At 42.3% G+C, this 22,687-nt stretch overlaps 1 protein-coding gene across 1 annotated transcript; it reads left to right on the top strand.

The window, feature by feature from the left end:
* Nucleotides 1–10,153: 10,153 nt before the first annotated feature.
* Nucleotides 10,154–22,631, top strand: ankha (ANKH inorganic pyrophosphate transport regulator a). The gene is made up of 12 exons (XM_040043649.1): nt 10,154–10,715; nt 11,743–11,959; nt 12,171–12,289; nt 12,437–12,520; nt 12,605–12,775; nt 12,860–12,994; nt 13,575–13,667; nt 13,755–13,847; nt 18,714–18,843; nt 18,956–19,079; nt 19,271–19,370; nt 21,220–22,631. Exons 1-12 carry the CDS (start codon nt 10,620–10,622, stop codon nt 21,346–21,348), a joined length of 1,491 nt encoding a protein of 496 aa, XP_039899583.1. The 5' UTR covers nt 10,154–10,619; the 3' UTR covers nt 21,349–22,631.
* The last annotated feature ends 56 nt before the right edge of the window (nt 22,632–22,687 follow it).

Below are 22,687 nucleotides of genomic sequence, written 5' to 3'. Positions count from 1 at the left end.
AGCAGAATTTATAGAGGTCACCTTAAGCCAGGAAATACACTGCAACAGCACAGAAGTTGTACTCCTTTAGAAAAAAAATCACAAAGTTCTCCCCAATAAAACAACAAATAAAAGATATCACAACAGTGTAAAGCAAAATGCTACTTAAACAACAATTTAATTAAACGCTTGTCTATAAAAATGTCTTCAGCTGCTTTTTACAAGAGTCACTGGTGTCTTTACAGTGTGGAGACCGTGGAAGAGATGTCCACAAGCCCAATCCCCACGCATTTTAAAGGTACGACCTTAGACGGTGTTACCTGATCTTAAAAATCTTAATAGCTTAATAAATATAGCAAAAAAATAGAATAGCAAACATTAGATGGCATTAAGTGGCTCTCTATAAAACAGTGTGAAGTGTAGTGGACAGTGCAGTAAGGAATCATAATGTGTGTTCACATGTTGTGAGAGTGTAGGGCTGACATACAAGATGACTCTGTGTCGCATTATAGAGTTACTGCATGAAGTATGAAAGCTTTCCTCTATCTGTCCTCGTATCTGTTAGACAAGGTGCTTTCTGGTGACCTGTCCAGTAAGTGGGACAGTGGGTGGTCAGGATTATCCATGATGGATGACAGTTTGTTCAGTAACCTCATCTCCAAAAGTGCCCGGTGTGCAGCCAGTCACAGAGCCAGCCTCCCTGATGAATTTATTCAGTCCAATGCTGCCCTCCCAGAAATTTCTCATATTTTCATATGATTTCTCTTTTATGTACTCAGAGTGAAAAAAATATGCTCCTTCAGTTCTTCCAGTGGCCGGGTTATTTATTTATTCATCTGGTTATATTTGATCCATTGTATCAGAGTTAGCGTAAAGCTAATTTGCACCTACAGTCCCTTGGGAGGTTACATGCAAAAGATCACAAAAATAACGCACGGAAAGTCAATGATAGAACAACCGCACGGCCATAAGCCTCGAACAACAAAAAACAGGCATCGATGTTTACGAGTCCGTGAGTCTTCCAGCAAATATTTCAGTGTGTTTATAAAGCTGGGGAGCCCTGGGTCTATTAGATATACAGTCAAGTATAAGTGGAGGTGTCTGCGGCTCAGGTGCTAGCCACAGACGCCTCATTTACTCTAACTGTTGAATTAATCGTGAGAACTGGTCTCCTTCTTGTGACCCACATCCTGCTCTTCTGGGCTTACCTCATTTCTGATCTGCTCACTCTCACATGCAGCGCGTTCAGCAGAGGCGGGGATGTTGACATCTGTGTGGAGTTTAAGCTTTGATGGAAACTTGGAGCATTTCCTTTAGTATAAACCTTTACCTGGACTTCACTTCACTTGCCTACATTTTACAGTTTTGGTTACATGATTCATGATGAAAATCAATAAAAAAAATTTAATACAGCTAGCTCAGTTCAAAACGCTGGAACAGTAAATGGTTGTAAAGTTAATGAATGCAATTTGTTCATTATCCATCCATCCATCACTTCCACTTGGTGTGTTTAACATTGGCTGTGAAGACAGAGTCTAAAATGTCCACAATGTGGATCTAACAGCAGTTCTGTTCTCTCTTTTATATCGGATCTTGGGGTTGTGTGACGTAGTATAATACAGAAAAGTCATCGTCACTTTGCAGGAAACCAAAAATCCTGTATTCTACACAAAGGAAAATCCACAGATGTGAAACACCGATGGAGTCTGATCGGCGCGACGCATAAAACTGCACTAAGAGATTTAAAAAGAGACGGGCTGACACAAATAACTGGAGAAACCCAACAGCAGACGCGCTGATAAATCCAGCATGTGTTTCTCTTCTCGTGCAGCCGGGATGCCATTCAGCAGGATGATTCGGAACGAGGCGGGAAATCGATATCCGTGCAGCTTAGCTGGCGAGAGCAGGTTGCCAGCCAAGCAGTCAACAATGAGTTGACAGCAGATGTGTCAGACAGCTAGAGAGCTAATTGTGTCATCAATTATTAACAGTGACAGCGGATGGTTATTGACGTAGCCTGCGAGAGCTAAACCACAGTGTTTTTGTGGCTTAGTCGTTGTTTCTTTCTTTTGCACTGGAAAAAATGACGACCCAAACTCCTGTGCAGGTTCAGGTTACTTTATTTGTAACCTGAAGGTGGATTTGTTGTGCAGGTAGGTGAGCCATCATTCCTCACATGGACATTTTCAAACAAACCCAGACAACAGATGAATACAAAGTAATCGAGAAGCAAATAAATAATAGATAAATCATACCACCATGTAGGATGGCAGTGTGTTTATCTGAGGGATTTTTATACATCCTGGTTCTGCTGAAGGTTTCTTCCTGTTAAAAGGGAGTTTTTCCTTCCCACTGTCGCCAAAGTGCTTGTTCGTAGGGGGACATGTGATTGCTGGGGTTTTCTCTGTGTTATTGTACAGCCTTTACCTTACAATAAAGCACCTTGAGGTGACTGTTGTTGGGATTTGGTGTTATCTAATTAAAATAGTGCTGTCAGCGTTAATCTCGATTAAAATGATGTTAACGCCATAACCGCATTAACGCGGCAAATCTCCATTAGCGTTGATGCTAACGGAGGCATCGCAGTGGTTTCACTAGAAACTTATTGGCTCCCACCAGAGTTTAAATATCTGCGACTCTCAACCTTTTGGTTTTAGAACTGAGGAAGCCTCTTGGGGTGAGGCAACTTCACGAAACTTAAAAAAGTCCAGTTGCTTTCTTTCCAAGCTCCTTAGACTCCTGCTAAATGATCTAAAATCAAAACTGCTGCCAGCGTTCTTTAATTATAGTGAGTGAAACACTAGTGAGCATTCATGACCGCTCACTCTCTTGTCTGACGAACAAGACTGGCGCAATCAGATGGCGCCCGAAACCGGATTGTGCAAGTTGCACCTCAGTCACATTCTTGCAAATCATTGCAGCAGCTTTAGCTTTCTTGTGTGATAGGTTTTATAAAAGCATGACATTTTCTACAGCTATAAAGGTCTGAATAATGCAAGCTTCCCTGCTCTTTGCACTTTATGGCTTTTTTACCTCTAGGCAAGGTGGATGCAGCATACATGACAATGGGTCATTTCTGCATTTCAATGAGTGCGCAACCTTTAGTGAAAACTGGGTCTGCTAGCTTGACAAAATTCCTCATATGGAGCTTTAAATTCTTCTCTGGAAGGAGGTGAAGTTGTTGTTCATGTGGCTGGTGAATAAAGGTGTGATAAAGATCCCAGCTATCACATTTTGCTTGTTTGGTTTAGTTTTCACACACACACAAAAGTCAGAATGTGATGAATTGCAAGAAAGATTAAAAGCATGTAAACACAGGGGAGGAGGAAGAGAGAGGTGAGTGATGAACCTTTATTTGACACTGTTTAGCCATTTCTCAGTTATCTTTGTCAAACATGTAGTTCCCCTCTGTGTATTTCAGTACATGACTAACATGCAGTGACGTTAATGACCGCTGTACATTCAACAGCAGCTGATTTTTTTCCATACTAAATTTAGATATTTTGGTGAAGTTGGATGAAGCTCAGGTTTCCATTGCCTCGCTTAGACTTTATCGTAGATTTGAAGCTACATTTTTCATGCTGTATACAGTACTGTGTAAAAGTCTTGAGCCACCCCTCTAAACCTCATTTATATTTTGCTGCTGTGAAGCTGGACTTTCTTGTTTGTTTTTTAAAGGTTGTTGTGAGAAATAGTTCTCTGGGCCTTCTTTTTCTTTGGACATTGGCTTCTTTTTCACTCATTTTCAGTCCAGTCCTTGTACCGGACATTTTCTGAGGAATGTTTTTCTTGTTTCAAAGTTTCAAACTGAATCTTTAGGCACTAAAAGAATTTCTTCACCAGCAAGGTGGTTCCCAAAAAGCTATTAGCTGAAAAACTATTTTAAAAAAACAACAACAACAGCTTGTGCTCATGTGTCTTTAAGTTTTAATAAAAGAGAGCAACACCAGTCTGTGTAACTTTTAATAAAGAGTAACAAGCACAGAGTCATTTACAGAGACCTGCCACAGTTACAGAATCACAATCAGAACATCACATGCACAAGATAGCTCATGTAGTTAAGGATATCTTGTATTAAAAGATTATATGGAGACAAAATACGATACTATGGATCTTTCCATTCAGCCAGGTCAGCATTAACACAGACAAGGGGACAATTTTACATGAAACATTTGTCAAAATTGATGGAAATATGAAAGCAGAAAAGTATAATCAAGACAAGAAAGCTTATCTAAGCGAGTTCAGGCCGTGTTGAATAATATAGGTGGCCATAGCGAATCGCTGCACCCATTTCATATTTTCCTAGCAAATACCAAGGTACAGTAAGGTAGTTTAAACCCAATTATAGAGAGTTTAGCGAATTCAAAATAAGTTATAAAGACTAAAATAAAAGATAATAATAATAAATAATAAAAGTTCTTAAACTAATATATGCAAAACAATAAAATAAGTTGAGTTTAGGACCAAGACTTAAACTATTTCAGTCAGGTCAGTGTTCAGAACTGTTCGTCTGCTCCAAATGTGGCCACTAGAGGGCGAACTTTAACTTTACCATCCATCCGTCCATTCATTTACTCCTCTTCCTAACTGATCTAAGCTCATTAGGAGGTTAAAACCCAGACACATCGATTCAATGCACCACAACTAAATTCGTTCCTGTAAATATACATTAAAATTCATCTTAGGTGACTTTGATTTGGTTTGATAGCAAAGAAATATAAGGTTTATGTGTGAAAAGAGCCCATAAAAGTGTATTAGTCACTTGTGCTCTGAGCGTCTCTAAACTGCAGCATCATACTGCACAAAATCTCAAAAACCAATGAGTGTTAAGTATGGAAAATGCATTTCTTTTCATTCTTGCATAGTTCTATTATGTTTACAGTGCACCCATAATTTTACATTTATTTATTTTCCTTTGCACTTCCCATGCCTGCCTTTTTTAAACATGACTATGTACTTTGTTGCACTGTGTGTGGGTGTAAAGCTTTTTTATAATGTTTGTTTTGAAAAGTGCTATATAAATACATTTTATCACCCTTATATGTACACAGGAGCTACCAAGTAATGTCGCAGGAGGTACATAAATGTCAAAGGACTGTCTTCATGTCTATATCAGAGATCACATCAAAAGTCACCAAATTGTTCAGCAACAAACCACAGCCTGAACTAAATGAAACCAGGTCCAGTATTTTCATACACAGTAATGTGCAAAAGTCTCGAGTCACCCATTATTTATTTATAGTTCATTTTTCAGTGAGCCAGACTTTTAGTTCTCCAGCTTTCTGAAGATCCTTCAAAGGTTTTCTTTGGACAATGGTTGCTTTTTCACTCATTTTCAGCCCTTGTACTCGGCCAGTTTCACAGGAGTGTTTTTCTTGTTTGTAAAACCACTGCACACAGACCTCTGAATCATTCAAGCATAAAAAGAACCACCTAACTCAAGAGATGAACCAGTATTGTGTCAACACATAACAGGCAACTTAGGAAAGAACCTATTTATTGTGTATGTATGCATTGTCTCTTTAGGCACTTTGTTACTAACAGCCTGTCACGAAACACACAGTTTCTTCCATTTTCTTTAGTTGAATATATGGAAAAATGAAAAAGAAAACACAGTTTGACACGTTCTGCACCAACATGGTGATTCCCAAAAAGATACAGTATAAGTAAAAACTTAGCATATATCAGCATGTAGTGCAGTGAGTCCTTAAAAAGTTTGAGGAAACTAAACAAATGGAGGACAAGTGAAAAGGTGGCAGGCCTAATGAAAGTCAGTATATGAAAGTTATGTCTTTTAGAAATTGTTATCTGGCCCTTTATTTCATTATTCTACTGTTCACCAAAGCCTCATCACAAATAATCTCAATGGAAGAGCAATGACTCAGTTAAAGTAAAAGAGGTCAAACGGTGAGTGTCTACGGCCATCTGTAAAACACAGTGGAGGCTCTGTCATGGTTTGGAGATCTGATCCAACACCAAGAATTATGAAAGCAAGAAAGTACCATCAGATTTTGAACCACCATGCAAAACCATCTGGCAAACAGCTGGTTGACAACAGCTGATACAGTGAACGCATACCAAGATAGAAAAACATACAATGAGACACTATCAGTCACTGATTGACCTCCCTAGAGCCCGGACCTCAACATTATTGAAGCAGTGTGGGATCATGTTGACAGAGAACAAAATAAAAGGCAGCAAACATCCAAAAAGAAGAGCTTTGTATGCCCTTCAAGAAGCCTGGAGAACTATTCCTGAAGCCTACTTAAAGAAATGACAAGAAAGCTTGACTAAGAGAGTTCAGGCTGTGTTGAAGAATAAAGGTGGACAAGCAAAATATTGACTTTCACACACCTTAAAATGGTAAAAACGTTGTTTTCCTTACCTTACATACTGTATTTCCATGTGTGTTTGCACAGTTCAATAAATCGGTGCACCTAGAGTTTACCACAGTACTATAGAGTTACTAATCAGAGTATGGTTGCCCAGTCAAATCTCTTAACTTGACCAGCCCCTCCCCCACTATCCCTGTGCGGTCATGCACCTTGTTGAACAGAGTTTAGTGTGGGAGAAGTGGCTGATAAAGATGGACAAACACAAGTGAAAATGTGGAGCTGACGGAGAAATAGAAGAAGAAACTAGAAATAGATTGAGCAAAATGTGTCAAATGAATCATCATCTTAGCAGCTGCACTGTTAATAGTAGTACCAGGAACAGCTCATATCCCTGGCAGTCACAAAAAGGTGTTGTTGCTACGTAGTTAATTTTTTTTCTTTTTGACTGATCATGGTGGGCCACCTGGACCAAAAATGCCAGGGCCAATTTTTTTGTCTCAGTCCAGGCCTGGTTGCAGCATTCACAAAGTAACACTCAAACACATTCTCAGACTTACCTGGTGACCACTCTGTCCTTTGTTACCCCACCCACTTAATGAGTCAGAGTACAAAGTTGGGAATACATTTCTTTACTGTTTCATCAAATAAAAACCCACAGATTTGTTTTATCATCATGAAGAATCACGTGGACACAACTGGACGTAATGACAATCCAAATACAAAGTGCACTTGCAGATATGAGCAAACATCTGACTCTAGTTACAGCTGCATGGGAATGGCATGTAGGCTGGTAAATGGCTGTGTCAACTCTTAGAACCACCGCAGAGCCTCCCTCAGGCACCAATCAAAGGCACAAACAACTTTTGTGTTCTTTGACTGAGGATTACTCAGGCAGGGCTGCAGTCACGAGTCTTGACATTACAGGTTAAACAAAGTAAGCAAGAAAACTGAGGAATTTAAAAAGACAATGAGAGCAAGTCTAATTAACTATAATTGAAAACCTTAAACCAAAGCCAGTAAGGTGACCTCAAGGTTTGGTTCTGTTTCCATGCTGAAAAAAAAAAGCACCACATCGCACAGGCCTGTTCCTTTTAACTGTATATGTCCTGGACTAAAGTGGCAAAAATAGATTTTTTTTTTCTTTGTGTTACAAGTTTTCCCAGTTAATTAAAGGACTGATTATAGTGAAGCTGAGTCTGTTAATATAAATACTAAGACACTGTGTTTAAATAAAAAGTAACCAAATTTGACAGCTTAATATGGAGTAATATATTAATATGATAAAATGAAATGTTTCCCCCTTATCAGGAGCCTTTACTTTTAAAGGGATTGCAGAGACTGTCTGCCCTGTGTTTTTGTCACTGTCATCAAACCGTACAGCATAGCACCTCTCACTATTGGATTAGGTTTAAAAAGAAAGATCACATGTGTGTGAACCACCAAAGCCTCCTGAAGAGTCAACTGAATGGGAAGAACAAGCCCTGTCGGTGATTAGATCCCCTGCTGGGATAATAACCTGACCAAACGAGGAGATAGAATTCAATTTTATTTATATGGCGCCAAATCACAACAACAGTCGCCTCAAGGCGTTTTATATTGTAAGGTGCACCCTACAATAATAGATACAGAGAAAAACCCAACAATCATATGACCCCCTATGAGCAAGCACTTTGGCGACAGTGGGAAGGAAAAACTCCCTTTTAACAGGAAGAAACCTCCGGCAGAACCAGGCTCAGGGAGGGGCGGGGCCATCTGCTGCGACCGGTTGGGGCGACATAAGGAAGACAGGATAAAGACATGCTGTGGAAGAGAGACAGAGGTTAATAACAGATATGATTCAATGCAGAGAGGTCTAGTGAGTGAGAAAGGTGACTGGAAAGGAAAAACTCAATGCATCATGGGAATCCCCCGGCAGCCTACGTCTATTGCAGCATAACTAAGGGAGGATTCAGGGTCACCTGATCCAGCCCTAACTATATGCTTTAGCAAAAAGGAAAGTTTTAAGCCTAATCTTAAAAGTACAGATAGTGTCTGTCTCCCAAATCCAAACTGGAAGATGGTTCCACTGAAAATTGAAGGCTCTCCCTCCCATTCTACTTTTAAATACTCTGGGAACAACAAGTAGGCCTGCAGTGTGAGAGCAAAGTGCTGTAATAGGGTGATATGGTACTACAAGGTCATCACGATAAGATGGGGCCTGATTATTTAAGACCTTGTATGTGAGGAGCAGGATTTTGAATTCAATTCTGGATTTAACAGGAAGCCTATGAAGGGAAGCCAAAACAGGAGAAATCTGCTCTCTCTTTCTTGTCCCTGTCAGTACTCTTGCTGCAGCATTTTGGATTAACTGAAGACTTTTCAGGGAGTTTTTAGGACATCCTGATAATAATGAATTGCAATAATCCAGCCTGGAAGTAATAAATGCATGAACTAGTTTTTCAGCATCACTCTGATACAGGATATTTCTAATTTTAGAGATGTTGCACAAATGGAAGAAAGCAGTCCTACACATTTCTTTAATAGCTGCATTGAAGGACATATGCTGGTCAAAAATGACTCCAAGGTTCCTCACAGTGTTACTGGAGGCCAAGGTAATGCCATCCAGAGTAAGAATCTGGTTAGATACCATATTTCTAAGATTTTCAGGGCCGAATACAATGACCTCAGTTTTATCTGAGAGAGAGAGAGAGAGAGAGAGAGAGAGAGAGAGAGAGAGAGAGAGCGAGAGTGTGTGTGTAAAGGTATTCCTTACACAGAACCATATGCAGTATTTTACTGGATAACAAATATTGATTCATTCATATTTTTATTGCTTTAATCCTGCAGTGAGAGATTATTTTTTATTTAAAACTACAGATAAAATTCATGAAAGTTCATTGTTCAGACTGAGCAGAGAATATATATAGTTTTTGTTGTTATAAAGAAATAATCAGTTAATGACTTTGGTATAGTACGACTGGCATTCGAGACGGGTTCTTCTTCACATTTTCCAGAGCGATCCAGTGGGCTGGATTGGACCATTAGCTGAGTCTATTCTGGTCCCTGAGCCTTAAGTTTCACACCCCTGGTTTAGAGGAATGTTTCCCCTCTCATCAGTTTTGTCACAAATTGTTCATTAACTTGTCTGTAAAATTCTGCTGAACATGATCAAGCTTGGACTCACGTTTAGTAACTAAAGGGTCCACTCTGAAAGTGAGTGTATTATATTGAATTTATATGTGATTATTTGTTTTGAATCATATTTAGACACTACAACAGATCATACAACTAACAAATTGCTAATTAGCTACTGGATAGTGCATTAAATCGAATGAAATGTTGACTACGTTTGCAAACACCATATTCGATTAATATTATCATCCCATATATTACACAGTGAGCCAGTGGCACCCCATGAGAATGCTGTTGGTACACCCCTGGTCATCCAGTTGCACATTAAAATGTCTTTGTCCAGCAGGTGGCAGTGTATGTCTTTGTACGTTTACCCGTTTATGCTGCGTAAACCTAAGTGTCTTCAAAGCAGGTTTAATGTGCAACATAGAAGGATTTATGAGACCAAACTCTCCTCGTGGAGATACACCTGACATGCGTAGGTGTATATGATTGCTTTACTATGTGATTGCCCTCCAGAGTCCAGTTAGATTTACTTTCTTTTACGGTTGTGAACTGATTATTCATCTCTACCGAACCACCCCCCTGCTGCCAGCTCTCCTGTGTGTCGCGTGCTCCGCTGTCATAAAAAGCCAGATTTATACTTGGCGGTGACGTCACGGCCGGGATGCCAGGCCCACGTGCGGGCAGCAGTGGGTTCCAGCCTCTGGGAGGGTCGAAAAGCAGCCGGACTGCCCCAGCACAGGCGCAGTGAAATCAAACACGACGCTGTTGGAAACTGATAATCCAGCCGAGCTGCTCCGGATTATCGCGTGTCCTTCTTTTTTAACAAAAAAAATAATCCGAATCTCCACCTCGGTTCGTCCCAGTCCCCTCCTTTTTTTGTTTGATGTCACCTCGCGTCTCCCCTCTCCTCTCCACCCCCTTGATGATGACGATTTGCGAGGAAGATGCGCCGGTGTGAGATTTCCATTGACCTTCGGATCCTCTCAGCAGCACCACAACCTCGTGAAGCGCAGCCGCTACCGGAGCGCCCCGGCTCCTCCCGCCGCCGCTGCCCCACTTAACCCCCCCTCCGACGGCAGAAACACAGGTGCTCCGACTGCCTCTCCTCGCCGCTAATCTTCTGCTTTTTCCTCCTCATCAATCAAGACCGAGGCAGATGCCCCTCGCTCTGTCATCCCGGCTTGTACTATGGTGGAGTTTCCATCTCTCAGCCCTTACTGGCCTCTCATCCGCTTTTTGGTGCCTTTGGCTATCACCAATGTTGCCATCGACCTCGGAGAACAGGTAACGGCTCCGGCTGGCTTGTTTTCAGGTTACGGGAGGGGAGGGGGGTAGGAAGACTCACGGCACCGCAGCTTTGGCTTTGCTAGCGGCGGCTAACGGCCGTTTTATTACTCCGCCGCTGTGAGGGGGAGAGTGCTTCGGTCTGTCAACTAGCATCTTTTATTTATTTAGCGTTTTTTAAATGGCCCCAGAAAACACCGACCGCTTCCCCGAGCTGACACCAGTCATTTCGAGTCTCGTTTAGTCCCCCTGGTTTGGGGCTTCAACTGCGGCTAGCTTAGCCGTGAGTGGTGTCGTGTATGTGACTGTCGAGACATCCATTAGGTTTATGTACATTATTTAGCAAAAGAGGCGGATCTCTCACCCACACGAAGGGCCTGATGTTTTTTTTTCTTCTTCCTTTTTTTTATTCTGGAAAAAAACAAACAATGTCGCCATTGCTGCCGTGAAACGCACTGAGCTGTCAGTGTTATTAACAGCACGCCTCTTTCCTGTCATTTATCAGTCAATCTGATCCACTTGCAGATGATAGAGAACGGATTAAAACGCACCCAACATTTTCCTTTAATTGTCATATTTCCTGTCTGGACATTTCCTGTCCTTTCTTAGCCAAATGAGTGATCTCATGGCTGCTTTTTACCCCAGAGAGCCTGTGCAGATAGTGTGAGAATTAAAAACACACACACACGCACATAGAGGCTTGGAGATGTCAGGATTAAGCTTATGTAATGGCTCTGTAAATAGCACAGAGTCCTGCAAAAAGAGAAAGCAGCTGTAGTTGTGTTTTCTCAGGGTGACTGTGTGTGATCGCTTGTAAAGGACAGGCACATATTCCTTTGTTTTGTTGTGTGTTTTACTTTTTTTTTTAAAAATAATTTATTTTTTATTGAAGGACGGTTAAGGGCTGTGGTGCTGTCTGGCTAGAGATAAAGTTAGACCAAGTCACGCTCATGCGGGCTGGTCATGCCTCACGTGCTGTCTCACCTCTTCCTCTCCCCTCCCTCCCTCCATGCCATATCTTTTCCAGGCCCTCAACAGGGGCATAGCCACAGTCAAAGAGGATGCAGTGGAAATGCTGGCCAGCTACGGTCTGGCCTACTCCCTGATGAAGTTCTTCACCGGCCCAATGAGCGACTTCAAGAATGTGGGCTTGGTGTTTGTCAACAGCAAGCGGGACCGGAGGAAGGCTGTGTTCTGCATGGTGGCGGCCGGGGCCATCGCATTCATCCTGCATATCTTGATAGGTGTGTTTAAGGGTTGTTTGTGAACGCCTGATGACACGCTGTGTTTAAACCGCATCCTAAAAATGCAACGTTTTGGTGTTTGTGTGTCTGTACGCGCCAGACCTAAAGAGTTCATTACTGCAGCTTTCACAAAACAATCGAGAGTGGGAAGAAATCGTCTCATTAACCTCTTCTCACCCACCTGTGGCCCCCTTCCTCTTTTCTCCTGCAGCATACACAGATTTAGGATACTACATTATTAATAAGCTCCACCATGTGGATGAATCTGTGGGGCACAAGACAAGGAAGGCCTTCTTGTACCTGGCTGCGTTCCCTTTGTTGGATGCAATGGTAAGCATTGGTTTAAACGTACCAGGCGGGTTTTAATCAACTCTGTTTTGTTTTCTGCAACACACCAATATACGGCCCGGCTGCGATCAGAAAAATGGGCAAAATGCCGCTTTGTGTCTCGAGCTGACCTCTCTTTATTGTTTGAAGGCATGGATTCACGCAGGGATCCTTCTGAAGCACAAGTACAGCGTTATCGTCGGCTCTGCATCCATCTCTGACGTGGTGGCTCAGGTGACGAGACACACCCGCGTTCGCTTTCAATCAAACTTTAATTCACCCGTGAGCGTGTTACGTGATCGCTCTCCTCTCACGCAGATCGTCTTCGTGGCCATTCTCCTGCACAGTAACCTGGAATGTGTGGAGCCCTTACTCATCCCGATACTTTCGCTGTATATGGGTGCTTTGGTTCGTTTCAGCATCGTCGGGCTGGGTTACTACTGCAACATCCACGACAACATCCCGGACTCCAGCGGGCTTGACGTGGGGGTATGTGCTGACTTTTTTTTTTTTTTGCATGTTTCGTAATAATAAAACTAGTCTCAAGCACGTCTCCTCTCTCTGTCCCTGCAGGGCGACGCCACCATCAAAAAGATGCTGAGTTTCTGGTGGCCTCTCGCCCTCATCCTGGCCACTCAGCGCATCAGTCGACCCATCGTCAACCTCTTTGTGTCTCGTGACCTCAAGGGCACCAGTGATGCCACAGAGGTGAGCGTGTCACTCGTGTTTATTGTATTTCTTTTAATTACGAACTTGCTGCAAACTGCTTCATTCTATGCTAATTGTTGCGATGCTTTCACAGGATCGTAAAGAGAGACTTTCGCAGTCTAATCCCCCCCCCCCCCCTCAAGTTACTGCAGATGTAAAGCTAACAAACTCCCTCTGGAGCTTTCTGGCTTACAGAGATCCCCAACTACTAGAGACAATACAAAGCTGTTTACCAGAATGAACTGGAAATCATTGACAACACTGGCTGCCAGTGGTTTGGGTGATTCACCATGTACATGTGAAACTCAGGGCTTCATAACACTGAGTGAAAACATTCCTCCATGGCTGTACTGTTCGCTGCCCATTGTTGTTCGGGACACAATAACAAGCTCAAGGCCGGTCGCAAACTTTTTCAAAACCCGAACGCTGCTGGGAAAGTGAGAGACGCATGTGCTCCTCTCGCGTCGGCTATTGTTAGGCCTCTATCATTAATTTAGCCGCGTGTGTGGCGCGGGTGGTATTTTCAGCACTAGCGCCGATGTGCTGATGACTTCTAGCTGTCGTGTCTTTGTCATTCCAGGCCGTTGCTGTGCTCACAGCCACATACCCGGTAGGCCACATGCCCTACGGTTGGCTGACTGAACTGAGAGCAGTATACCCAGCCTTTGACAAGGTATTCTCAGACTGTCCCTGCTAGTGTTTACAGTAGAAATAAGTCTGCTTTTTGTCTAGAACACTAATGAGCTTCTCTCACTTGTAGAATAATCCCAGCAACAAGCTGAACGCTGGCAGCCTTGTCACCAAGTCGCATATTAAGAAGTTTACATTCTGCTGTCTGGCGCTGTCACTCACGGTAAGATCTCGCGCTTTCTTTCTTTTTTTTTTTATGCGGGGGGCACAGTGCAGAGTCTTGAGCCACCCCTCACTTCATTGTAATTTTGACTTGTAATTTTGCCAGAAGGTTTTTTGTTTGTTTTTTTGGACATTGGCTGCAATTTTTTTTATTTTTATTTTTTTAAATAATTTTCAGTCCAGTCCTTGTACCTGACCATTTTCACAGGAATGTTAAGCCACTTGACACTTAGCTATAAATCAGTCAAGCAGGAAAAGGCACCGAACTCAACAAACTTGTTGTGTCTAGACATAACAGACCGCTTGGCAAACAACCAATGCTAGATTTTGTTACTAGCAGCTTTTCACGAAACATCATTTATTCCGGTGCTTTAACTTAAATATATGAAAAATGGCAAAGATGACACAGTAAGACAGAATTATTTTTTTTTTCCACCAACAAGAAGGTTCACAAACAGCTATAAGTTGAAAGCTCTGCATGTGTTGGTGTGTTGTGCCAAAATATGAGAAAATTGGACACATGAAGGACAAAGGAAGTGTCGTCTAATGTGGGGAAAAAAGTCTAGTAAAGACCTGACACAAGATCTACATCTGACCCTCCGGTCGATCTATCTATGGTTACTAAAGCCTCGTCAGAAATGGTCTCAGAAAAGACCAAGGTATGCTAAAGAGAGTTCATTAGAATCTTATATACTGTATTTCCACGTGTGTTTGCACATGTTTCAATTAATGGCTGCAGCTATTTCTCATTTTCCTCTCAAAATATAAAGAAAAGAAAGGTGACTTTTGCTTTTTGCACACCATACCGGATTATGTTGAAGCAATTTAACACATCCTTTTTTGTTGTTTTTAGCTCAGAAACGAAAAAAGCACCTAGTTGCTCTGCAGGCGTTGCTGTAATTTAGCCCCACTATTACTTAAACGTGTTGCCTCACATTTCTAACTGATAGCTTGTATTGAGTTCTAGTGTGTGAGGTGCTGTTTGCTGATCTGACATCTGACAAAAAAAAGCTCCTAGCCCAAGCCAGGTATTCCTGTTTCACACATGGAAAACATGCAAATCTGTTTGGCAGCATTTCCTGATGTTTGTCTTTCAAAGACTAATCTTGAATGTGAGAGTGCAAACATCACTAACTTTTGCGGGTTTTTTTTGGTTTTTTTCCCCCATTTTTTTTGGCAGCCGCCTGCCTTGTTTGCCTACTTTTAATCTTGCCTCATCACGGGTTAAAGATGCTGTCAGTCAGACCAACATGACCAACAAAACCGGTTCAGTGTTCTGCACAAACATGTTCAACATGGCTTTTGCATGTCTCTAACCCTGTTTGCTCTGTACTAAGGTTCTAAGTGATCGACTTTTTAATGACTCATATGTACTCTTCCTTCGCTGTGCCGTCTTGGTTTCAGGTTGCAGGGAGACACATTAGGGTGGAATTTGTGAGCAGGCGAAGGGCCTATATTTATTTATTTTTTTGTCCCAGTCCCACCCAAGTTTTAAGAGCATCACAAAATGGGCATTCACATAAAACATGTCATTTAACACATTTCAAAAGCCCCTTGCAGGTATGCTTTTCTGCTAAATAATGAGTGCTCCTGCGTCATTATGCACGCTGCTGCGCACTGTTTTTGTTTCTCTGCTAAATGTTTGGACAGTTATGCCTTTAAATCGGCAAAAACGCTCTTCCTGATCATATTCGCCTTCTGTTTGGTATTAATGCGACGAGTGAGAATGAGCTTTTTCTTCAGTTAGCTGTCCTAACAGCTTGAATAAGAAAAACAGGAAGTTTGTGGCAAAGGTTGGGTTTTTTTTAAGGAGGAGAAAGAGGAGGAGAAGAATGGCACACCAGATGTGGAATCCCAGAGCTGTAAACATCTATGTGAGGGTGTGTGCTCGGCAAAGCACCACAGGCAGATAGGTGCTGTGTCGAAAACAAGCCCTCATGCTCTGACTTGTATTAATTACGCATGCAGGAAACGCAGCAGAGTGAAAACAACTGGAGGAGGTAGACGAGGCGTATCTGAGGAGGGGAGTGACTAACCTTACGTAACGGATAATTTCATCTTATGCAAACAGACCTCGCTGGGGTGTCTCACCTTGTTTAGAGTAACCACGGTTGAGTCAGGGGAGATTGGCGGCTTCGCTCGGGCCAGATAAATTGCTCGCCTCAAAATTGCTAAAGTAATGATAACTGGTGAGGCGACGCCAGGTGAAATCATCAAAAGAAGTAATCCTCACCCAAACTTTGGTTCAGAGGATCAGAAATCTGAAACTTCCTGCGATGTTGAAAATACTGCAGAGCATTGTGTCTTACTATGTCTCCAACCCAAACAGCCATTAATCAAAGAAAAGCACCATGATGGTGAGCCACAGGCTTAAAGTGATGCATAGATAAACAGTGATTTAAATAAAGTGGTCTGGTTGCAGTGATGGTGGGATTAGTCGTCATTCATTTTCAGATTAGCCCTGCACGAGAAAGACCTGAGTGGGAGAATCTGGGTAGGTGGGTGCTGAGCTAGTGGCAGGTTTGAGCGATCACAACTGCTGGAACATCAGGTGTTGTTGTTTTTTTACTATTTGAAGTGTTTTTACTGGGCAAGAAAATCTATTCAATCTTGCACTTTTGACAGTTTTTAATTTTTGTGAAGGTGTGTAGGGACAAATATCATGACTGACTCTGAAAGGCTCCATTCAACATGCCAGTGAACAGAAAAGTGACTTTTTACTCGTGCCTTGCCATAAATGAGCTGAGTCAAATGCTGCCGATTGAGAGCAATTATCATCGACCACAGAACCGAACTAAATTATAAAATTGTTGCCTTATAACTTTAATTTAAAAGCCTCCAGACGGAGCGCCTTTCGCGTGTAAAACGTTAGGACTTTATAATCCAGTCGGCAATTTAGGGTGTAATTTCACAACATTTACTGTGTAATTCTTCTGAATCTGGAGGTGTAATTTTCAGTGCCTAAAAAGAGTAAACACTAGTTTTGGTAAGAAGAAGTAACAATGAGTACCTTTTTTATTCACTAAGTTAGAAGGGGAAAAAAAAGAGTCATCCTCCCTCCTTCTTCAGTTTTCACAGCCATCCGCTGCACTGCATGTTTAACATCCTGGCTATGTAGTATTAATAATGTAATATGTAAACTTCTGGTTCCACCACAGAGTGCACCACACAGGACTGGAGTTTAAACCCAGAGTTCGCTGCATCTCTGTGACGGTGGGATTAGTCATCATTCGTTTTCAGATTAGATGGCATAAGAGAGACCTGAACGAGAGAATCTGGGTCGATGGGTGCTGAGCTAGAGGCAGGTTTACAGAGCGATGAAAACTAGAGCAGTAACAGGTGGGGGGGGTTTTTCAGCTGGTGTTGCATTTTACATTTATCTGTTGAGACTAGTTTAGAGTGATAAGATGGTGTGTTAGGTCTGTGACAATCTGGCAGCCTGTTCAGAGGGCACCTCATATCAGGACTTCTCATGACCCTGAATTAGATTACAGTTTTCACCTGTGGGTGAACTCTGTGGGGATTGAGCCCTACTGGAGATATTTCTTGTGTGTGATTATATCATTCTGCTTTCTATTTGTCAACTGTTTCAAAGTGTGGATCACCGCCTCACCCAGCAAGGCCAAATTTGTGTATGAGGAAGCTGGAATGCCCAGCAGAATTAATAGTCTGTTCTCTACTTATTCAGGTTTCAGAGAGGGCTAGGGTGACAGCATGTGACAGGAAGTAGTTACACAAAGTTGCAGGAAAGCAAGTAGAGGTGAGCGAGGACTCCTGGAAGGTCTGGGTGCTTTGCATAAGGCTGAGAGTAGACTCAGCAAGTGAGGATGATTAAATGTGACACCAGGTGATCGAGTGCATTTTATTTACATGCTGGTTGTCAAATGATCAGATAATCAGTGTTTTGTTCCAAGTTGAGACATTTCAGGAATCCTGAAAAACAGCTGGAGGACGGCAAGTACTTGTATTTGGTAACAAATGGAGAGTGGCTGTTGGTTAGTCAAAACATGAATGCATCTCCGGGAACTCCAGAGGGATGAGCTATGAAGCAAATTTGACAAGGTCAGACTTTTTAGACAAAACATAAAAAAACCCAGTCAGCGATAACTACGGGCGTGATAGCCTGTTATCAGCTTTCTCTGTTAACCCAGTCTTCCTGTTTCGGGCTCTGAGCACGCTCACATAAAAGGGGAGGAACTGAGCATAAAAATCTTTATTTTCTGCATGTGAATTCATTTGACTGTGCAGTGCATTTCGCTGCACTGTGCAGCATCCTTCTGGTGTGACTTGGATTCAGCTCAACCGGTTGCACGTTGCAATCTGCATGACCTTTAAGGCATGCTTTAAGCTGAAAGAATCCCTGAACACACGCGACCTGTTCCCAGACCACGGTATGTGTTCAGCATTAGCTGTGATGACCTGCCACATTAAAGAGAGCGCTTGTGTTGTGACGCTGAATACTCTAGCTTTAGGCTCAACATACCTCCCTCACTCATTAATCTCTCTTTATAGAAGAGCCCCTCTGATCTAAGTCCAAGTGCGGCGTGCAGAGAAACTGTTTTTACAATTCGAAACAAAGCGATGTATTATTCATGTTCAGATCAGTTTGCTGTCCTGTTTAACACTATTAATGCTCCGCTCGCAGGGTAATTGCTTTGAGATGGCTACAGTAATGTTGCACGTGCTTCGGAAACGCCTTCTAGGAACAATAACGCCGTCCATCATGCGTTCGCTCGCTCGCTTGTTTTGTGGGAGCTTCAAAGGGGCCCGCGTCCGGTCCGAAGCCCCTCGAGATAATGAACTAATGAAATCTAATGAGGCATAGCGGGGGATAAATTAATTTAGTCTTTGTTCGTTTCCTGCACAGCTTTGCTTTGTGGTGTTTTGGAGTCCTCATGTGTCAGAGAAGATCCTGGTTGATGTAATTGGAGTGGAGGATAGTTTCGCTAAGCTGTGCGTGGTCCCACTCAGGATTTTCTCCTTTTTTCCCCTGCCAGGTAAGACGTACCTTTTTTCTCTTTCAGCTTCATTTTTGCTTCCAGCTGTGGTTTGTACTGGTGTTTCGTTCGGACAAGCGAGGCAGTGTTTCTGTTTTCTGTGTGTTTGCAGTGACTGTTCGGGCTCATTTGACTGGATGGCTCATGACCCTGAAAAAGACCTTTGTGCTGGCCCCCAGCTCGGTTCTGCGCATCATTGTCCTCATCACCAGTCTAGTTGTGCTGCCTTATATGGGGTAAGCTGCCACTTCAGAGAGCACTGAGAGGTTCACAGAGGTCAGCGCTGTGAGTCAGGATTACAGTTATGCAATACGTAGCTGCGGTTTCTCACTTTTTACTCCTGACGGGCAAATTCACGTCCGCACCGGTCCATGTTTAATTCACGGTGTTCAAAACTTGATCTGCTCCTTTTTTGTGTGTGTTTCAGGGTTCACGGGGCCACACTCGGGGTCGGATCCCTCCTCGCTGGTTTCATAGGGGAGTCCACAATGGTTGCTATAGCAGCCTGCTATGTTTATCGACAACAGGTGAGAACACCTGGACTGAGGTCATTCTAAACATGAGTACACACCTCTTTTTGCATTTCTTTCTTTCTTTTTTGCTCTTTATGGGTCTGTGAACAGACGGCGTGTGCCTCACTAATTATAATTTTCCTGTTTAGTCATTATCCTTCCATCAAAGCACACATGCGAGGAGAAGGCTTGGGCATTTTTATTTATCCCTGTGCATGGGCTTAAAGTGGACCTGCTATGCTTCTCCTAGCTTTCTCTCATTACTGTTGGATTAGTGGTGGATGCTCACGTGAAACTTGGCCAAAGCTTGAAATAACATGTTGGTGAACCACAAGCTCAGGCTTCAGACTGATCTCTGTGAGGTCAGTGACAGTGGCCATCCCTCAGGCTTCAGTCTTGCACTCCTAGAGATTAGTTAGCAACCACAGGTTGAATTCCCAGACCAGTTGGCAAGTGGCTTCTGGCAAAGACGGCGCTGCACAAAAAAAATATATATATATCCTCCTTGTCATTGCTTTGGTCACTAAAACACCAGAGTGGCCCGTGGTTTGTTGGGAAGATAGCAACACGTCTGCAAACGCACTGCCCTCCTGTTAAACCAGAGTATTAACAGGATGAGTGATTGGTCATAAGGGATCATCGGATTGTTTGGATTTTATCTCTAATTTTGAAAATTGCATTACCTTATAATATAAATTACATTTTCTTAATTTAAAGCAACAAATTAAATTGAAACTGTGAAGTCCAATACAAATTGGAAACAAAGTTTGCTTTCAAAATAAAAGTTTACTGCGTGCAGGTCAAGCTCAGCTTTTAATTTGAAGGTGAATGGTTTCACTACCAAAGCAGTCCAAGGAGGTTTTTAGTGCAGAAGCACTCTTTGTGATTTGTGACCTGTCAGGGAATTTTTTTCCATAGCAACGAAGATCACCGAGGGTCACGGTTTGTAGGCCTTTGTGACCGAGGTCTAATACAGTCACCTCAGGTACAGAACTTTGTGTGTACAGAACAGCCACTGTTTAATGTTTGTTTACAAGGAGCAGCCAATCAGTAGAAAGCTTGCACAAAGGAGGAGGAGCTAAAACGACAGACAGGTCGAACTAACAGCATGATTATTATGAAGGATTATTTTGAGCTGTAAGTTATGCAAAGCTCCTCTAGCAGAATTCTAGAATAAAAAAACAAAAAAAATATGAAGTTGACATCATCATAAAGTGTCACCTTTAATTTTCTGTTTGTCTTTAAAAAAAAAAAAAAAAAAGTATCTGAAAACATGGCGTCTCTTCCATTTTAATCCATTTTAGGCAAATAAACAAACTTTGCTTTTTATTTTAAAGGAATATTTATGTATGTCTTTCATGAATGGTGCATCATATTTTTCTACTCAATATGAATCAGTAGTCAGCCTGGCTTTGCATGAAGACATGAAGGAAAGTTGGTCTTTCCCTGTTTAAAGGAAACTAAATCTGCCTACAAGTAAGGCTAAAGCTCTCTGATTAACACCTTACAGCTCATTAATCCGCACAAAAACACCTAATTGGATAACATAACAGGCTGAGATCATAGCCAGAAGGCCGTGGTGTTTCTTGGCTAAAACGCTGTGCCCTCCTGGTGTTTGAGCCAGGCAGCTTCATGGTGAAATCATTGTGCTCAGCCAAGAAATAATCAGGCACAAACCTGCAAACTGCTTTTTTACACGGTTTTTATCCAGATTAAACAGAGATGTAAGGTGTTAATTAGAGACTTTAGAGGTGCTGCTGGATGGATTTTGTAACCTCTGGACTCACAGTGGCTTCATTTTTACTCATTTGATTCAGCACAGCAACGATTTTGTTTCCATTTCCCCCGTCTGCTTTGTCCACAGAAAAACGAGATGTCCAACGAGCTGGTGGTGGAGGGCGAGAACTCGGCCCCCATGAGCGAGGTGTGCTCCAGGAATCAGATGGATGCCATCGAGGAGCTCCAGGAGGAGGACGAGGAGGAACAGGAGTGAGATCCGAGGCAGCGGAGGAGGAGGAGGAAGGTAAAGCCGAGCTCAATGTGGGACATACGGTGCTGGAGGAGAGGAGAGAGGGGACCCCCCGAGTATGGTTTTGGTTTCAGAGGTCCCCTCGACAGAACTGAGGTCTTCTTCTTCACGTCGACCACCTCACCATTAATGCGCACACTGTAAAGAAAGCCATGCACCTCCACGTGTTCATCCATCAATGTAAATACCGTTAGCGTCTTCCGATCTTCAGTGCTCATAATCTGCGGGGCGTAATAATCATTTTCATGTGTTGGTAAACAAGGGAAATCGACACGGGAGAGCTCTTCCTCCTCAGCGGCGAGAATGGAAGCGTCTGTCGAGTGGTGGTGGAGTTGCCAAAAGAGTTCTTTATGTTCTTTAATCGACGATTAAGCAGCAAGGCCTTGCTTGGATTCAGATATAGACATACTGTGGGACTTGTTGGGTTGTGCAATCGTATTTTCCATACAACTGTGTACAGATTATTGTTGTTTTATATAGGTAATGCATCGTGTATATTTAATTGCCCAGGGGGGTCAGGAATCCCTCGTTATATATCACTGCGTGTTTCAAAACGAACCAAAACGCCAAAAAAATAGTTATGATTGTTCTCTTTCCATGCAGTCTGGGAGTCAACTTTTGTTTTGCCCAGCATTTTCCTGGTGGTATTCAGGCTGTCATATGTACTGTATATACTGTAAAGGCATTCTTATTTGGCAAATAAATTGCTTTATTAATAATCTTCATGCTTACCTGGAACTGGCTTTACCTTCTTGTTTCTTTGAGTCTAACAGATACCACTGCAAAATCATGTTTATTTTTCTCCCCCTGAAGTGGATCTGTTATACATTTGTCATGTACACAGTGGTGGGTGCTCACAGTATCGATACACTGTACTTATTTGAAGCTTGGGCTATGTACAAGTAATCAATGAGGGTTTAATAACTTCAAAAATTATATTTTTTTTCCTTCTCTTGTGTGTTGCTAAAGTTTAATAAAGGGGGTTTTCATATAAAAGCAACCTTTTTGCCGCTTCCTCGGGAGCAGGCAAAGTTTAAATTGACGGTTTTGCACCAGATGCCCCTCCTGATACAAATCCCCTTGGGGTTGTGTCTTCAGCTGGAATCAAACCACCAGCAGCCTTTCACTTGTTAAATGTGTAAACAAGTCCATGTTATGTAGTCAGAAAATTTGGTTTTGTAAAATATTCCCACTACTCTGCAAGTTTGGAGGGTTTTAATTAAAAATGCCATTTTGGTTGTGAAATACATTTTAATCTTGTGTTTATTCCTTCAGGAAAGCCAAACAGAGACTGTTTTGTACG

The sequence above is a fragment of the Simochromis diagramma genome, unplaced genomic scaffold (genome assembly GCF_900408965.1).
Source record: "Simochromis diagramma unplaced genomic scaffold, fSimDia1.1 OVJJ01000602.1, whole genome shotgun sequence".
NCBI classification, from domain to species: domain Eukaryota; kingdom Metazoa; phylum Chordata; class Actinopteri; order Cichliformes; family Cichlidae; genus Simochromis; species Simochromis diagramma.
This window is presented reverse-complemented; position numbering and strand designations above follow the sequence as displayed.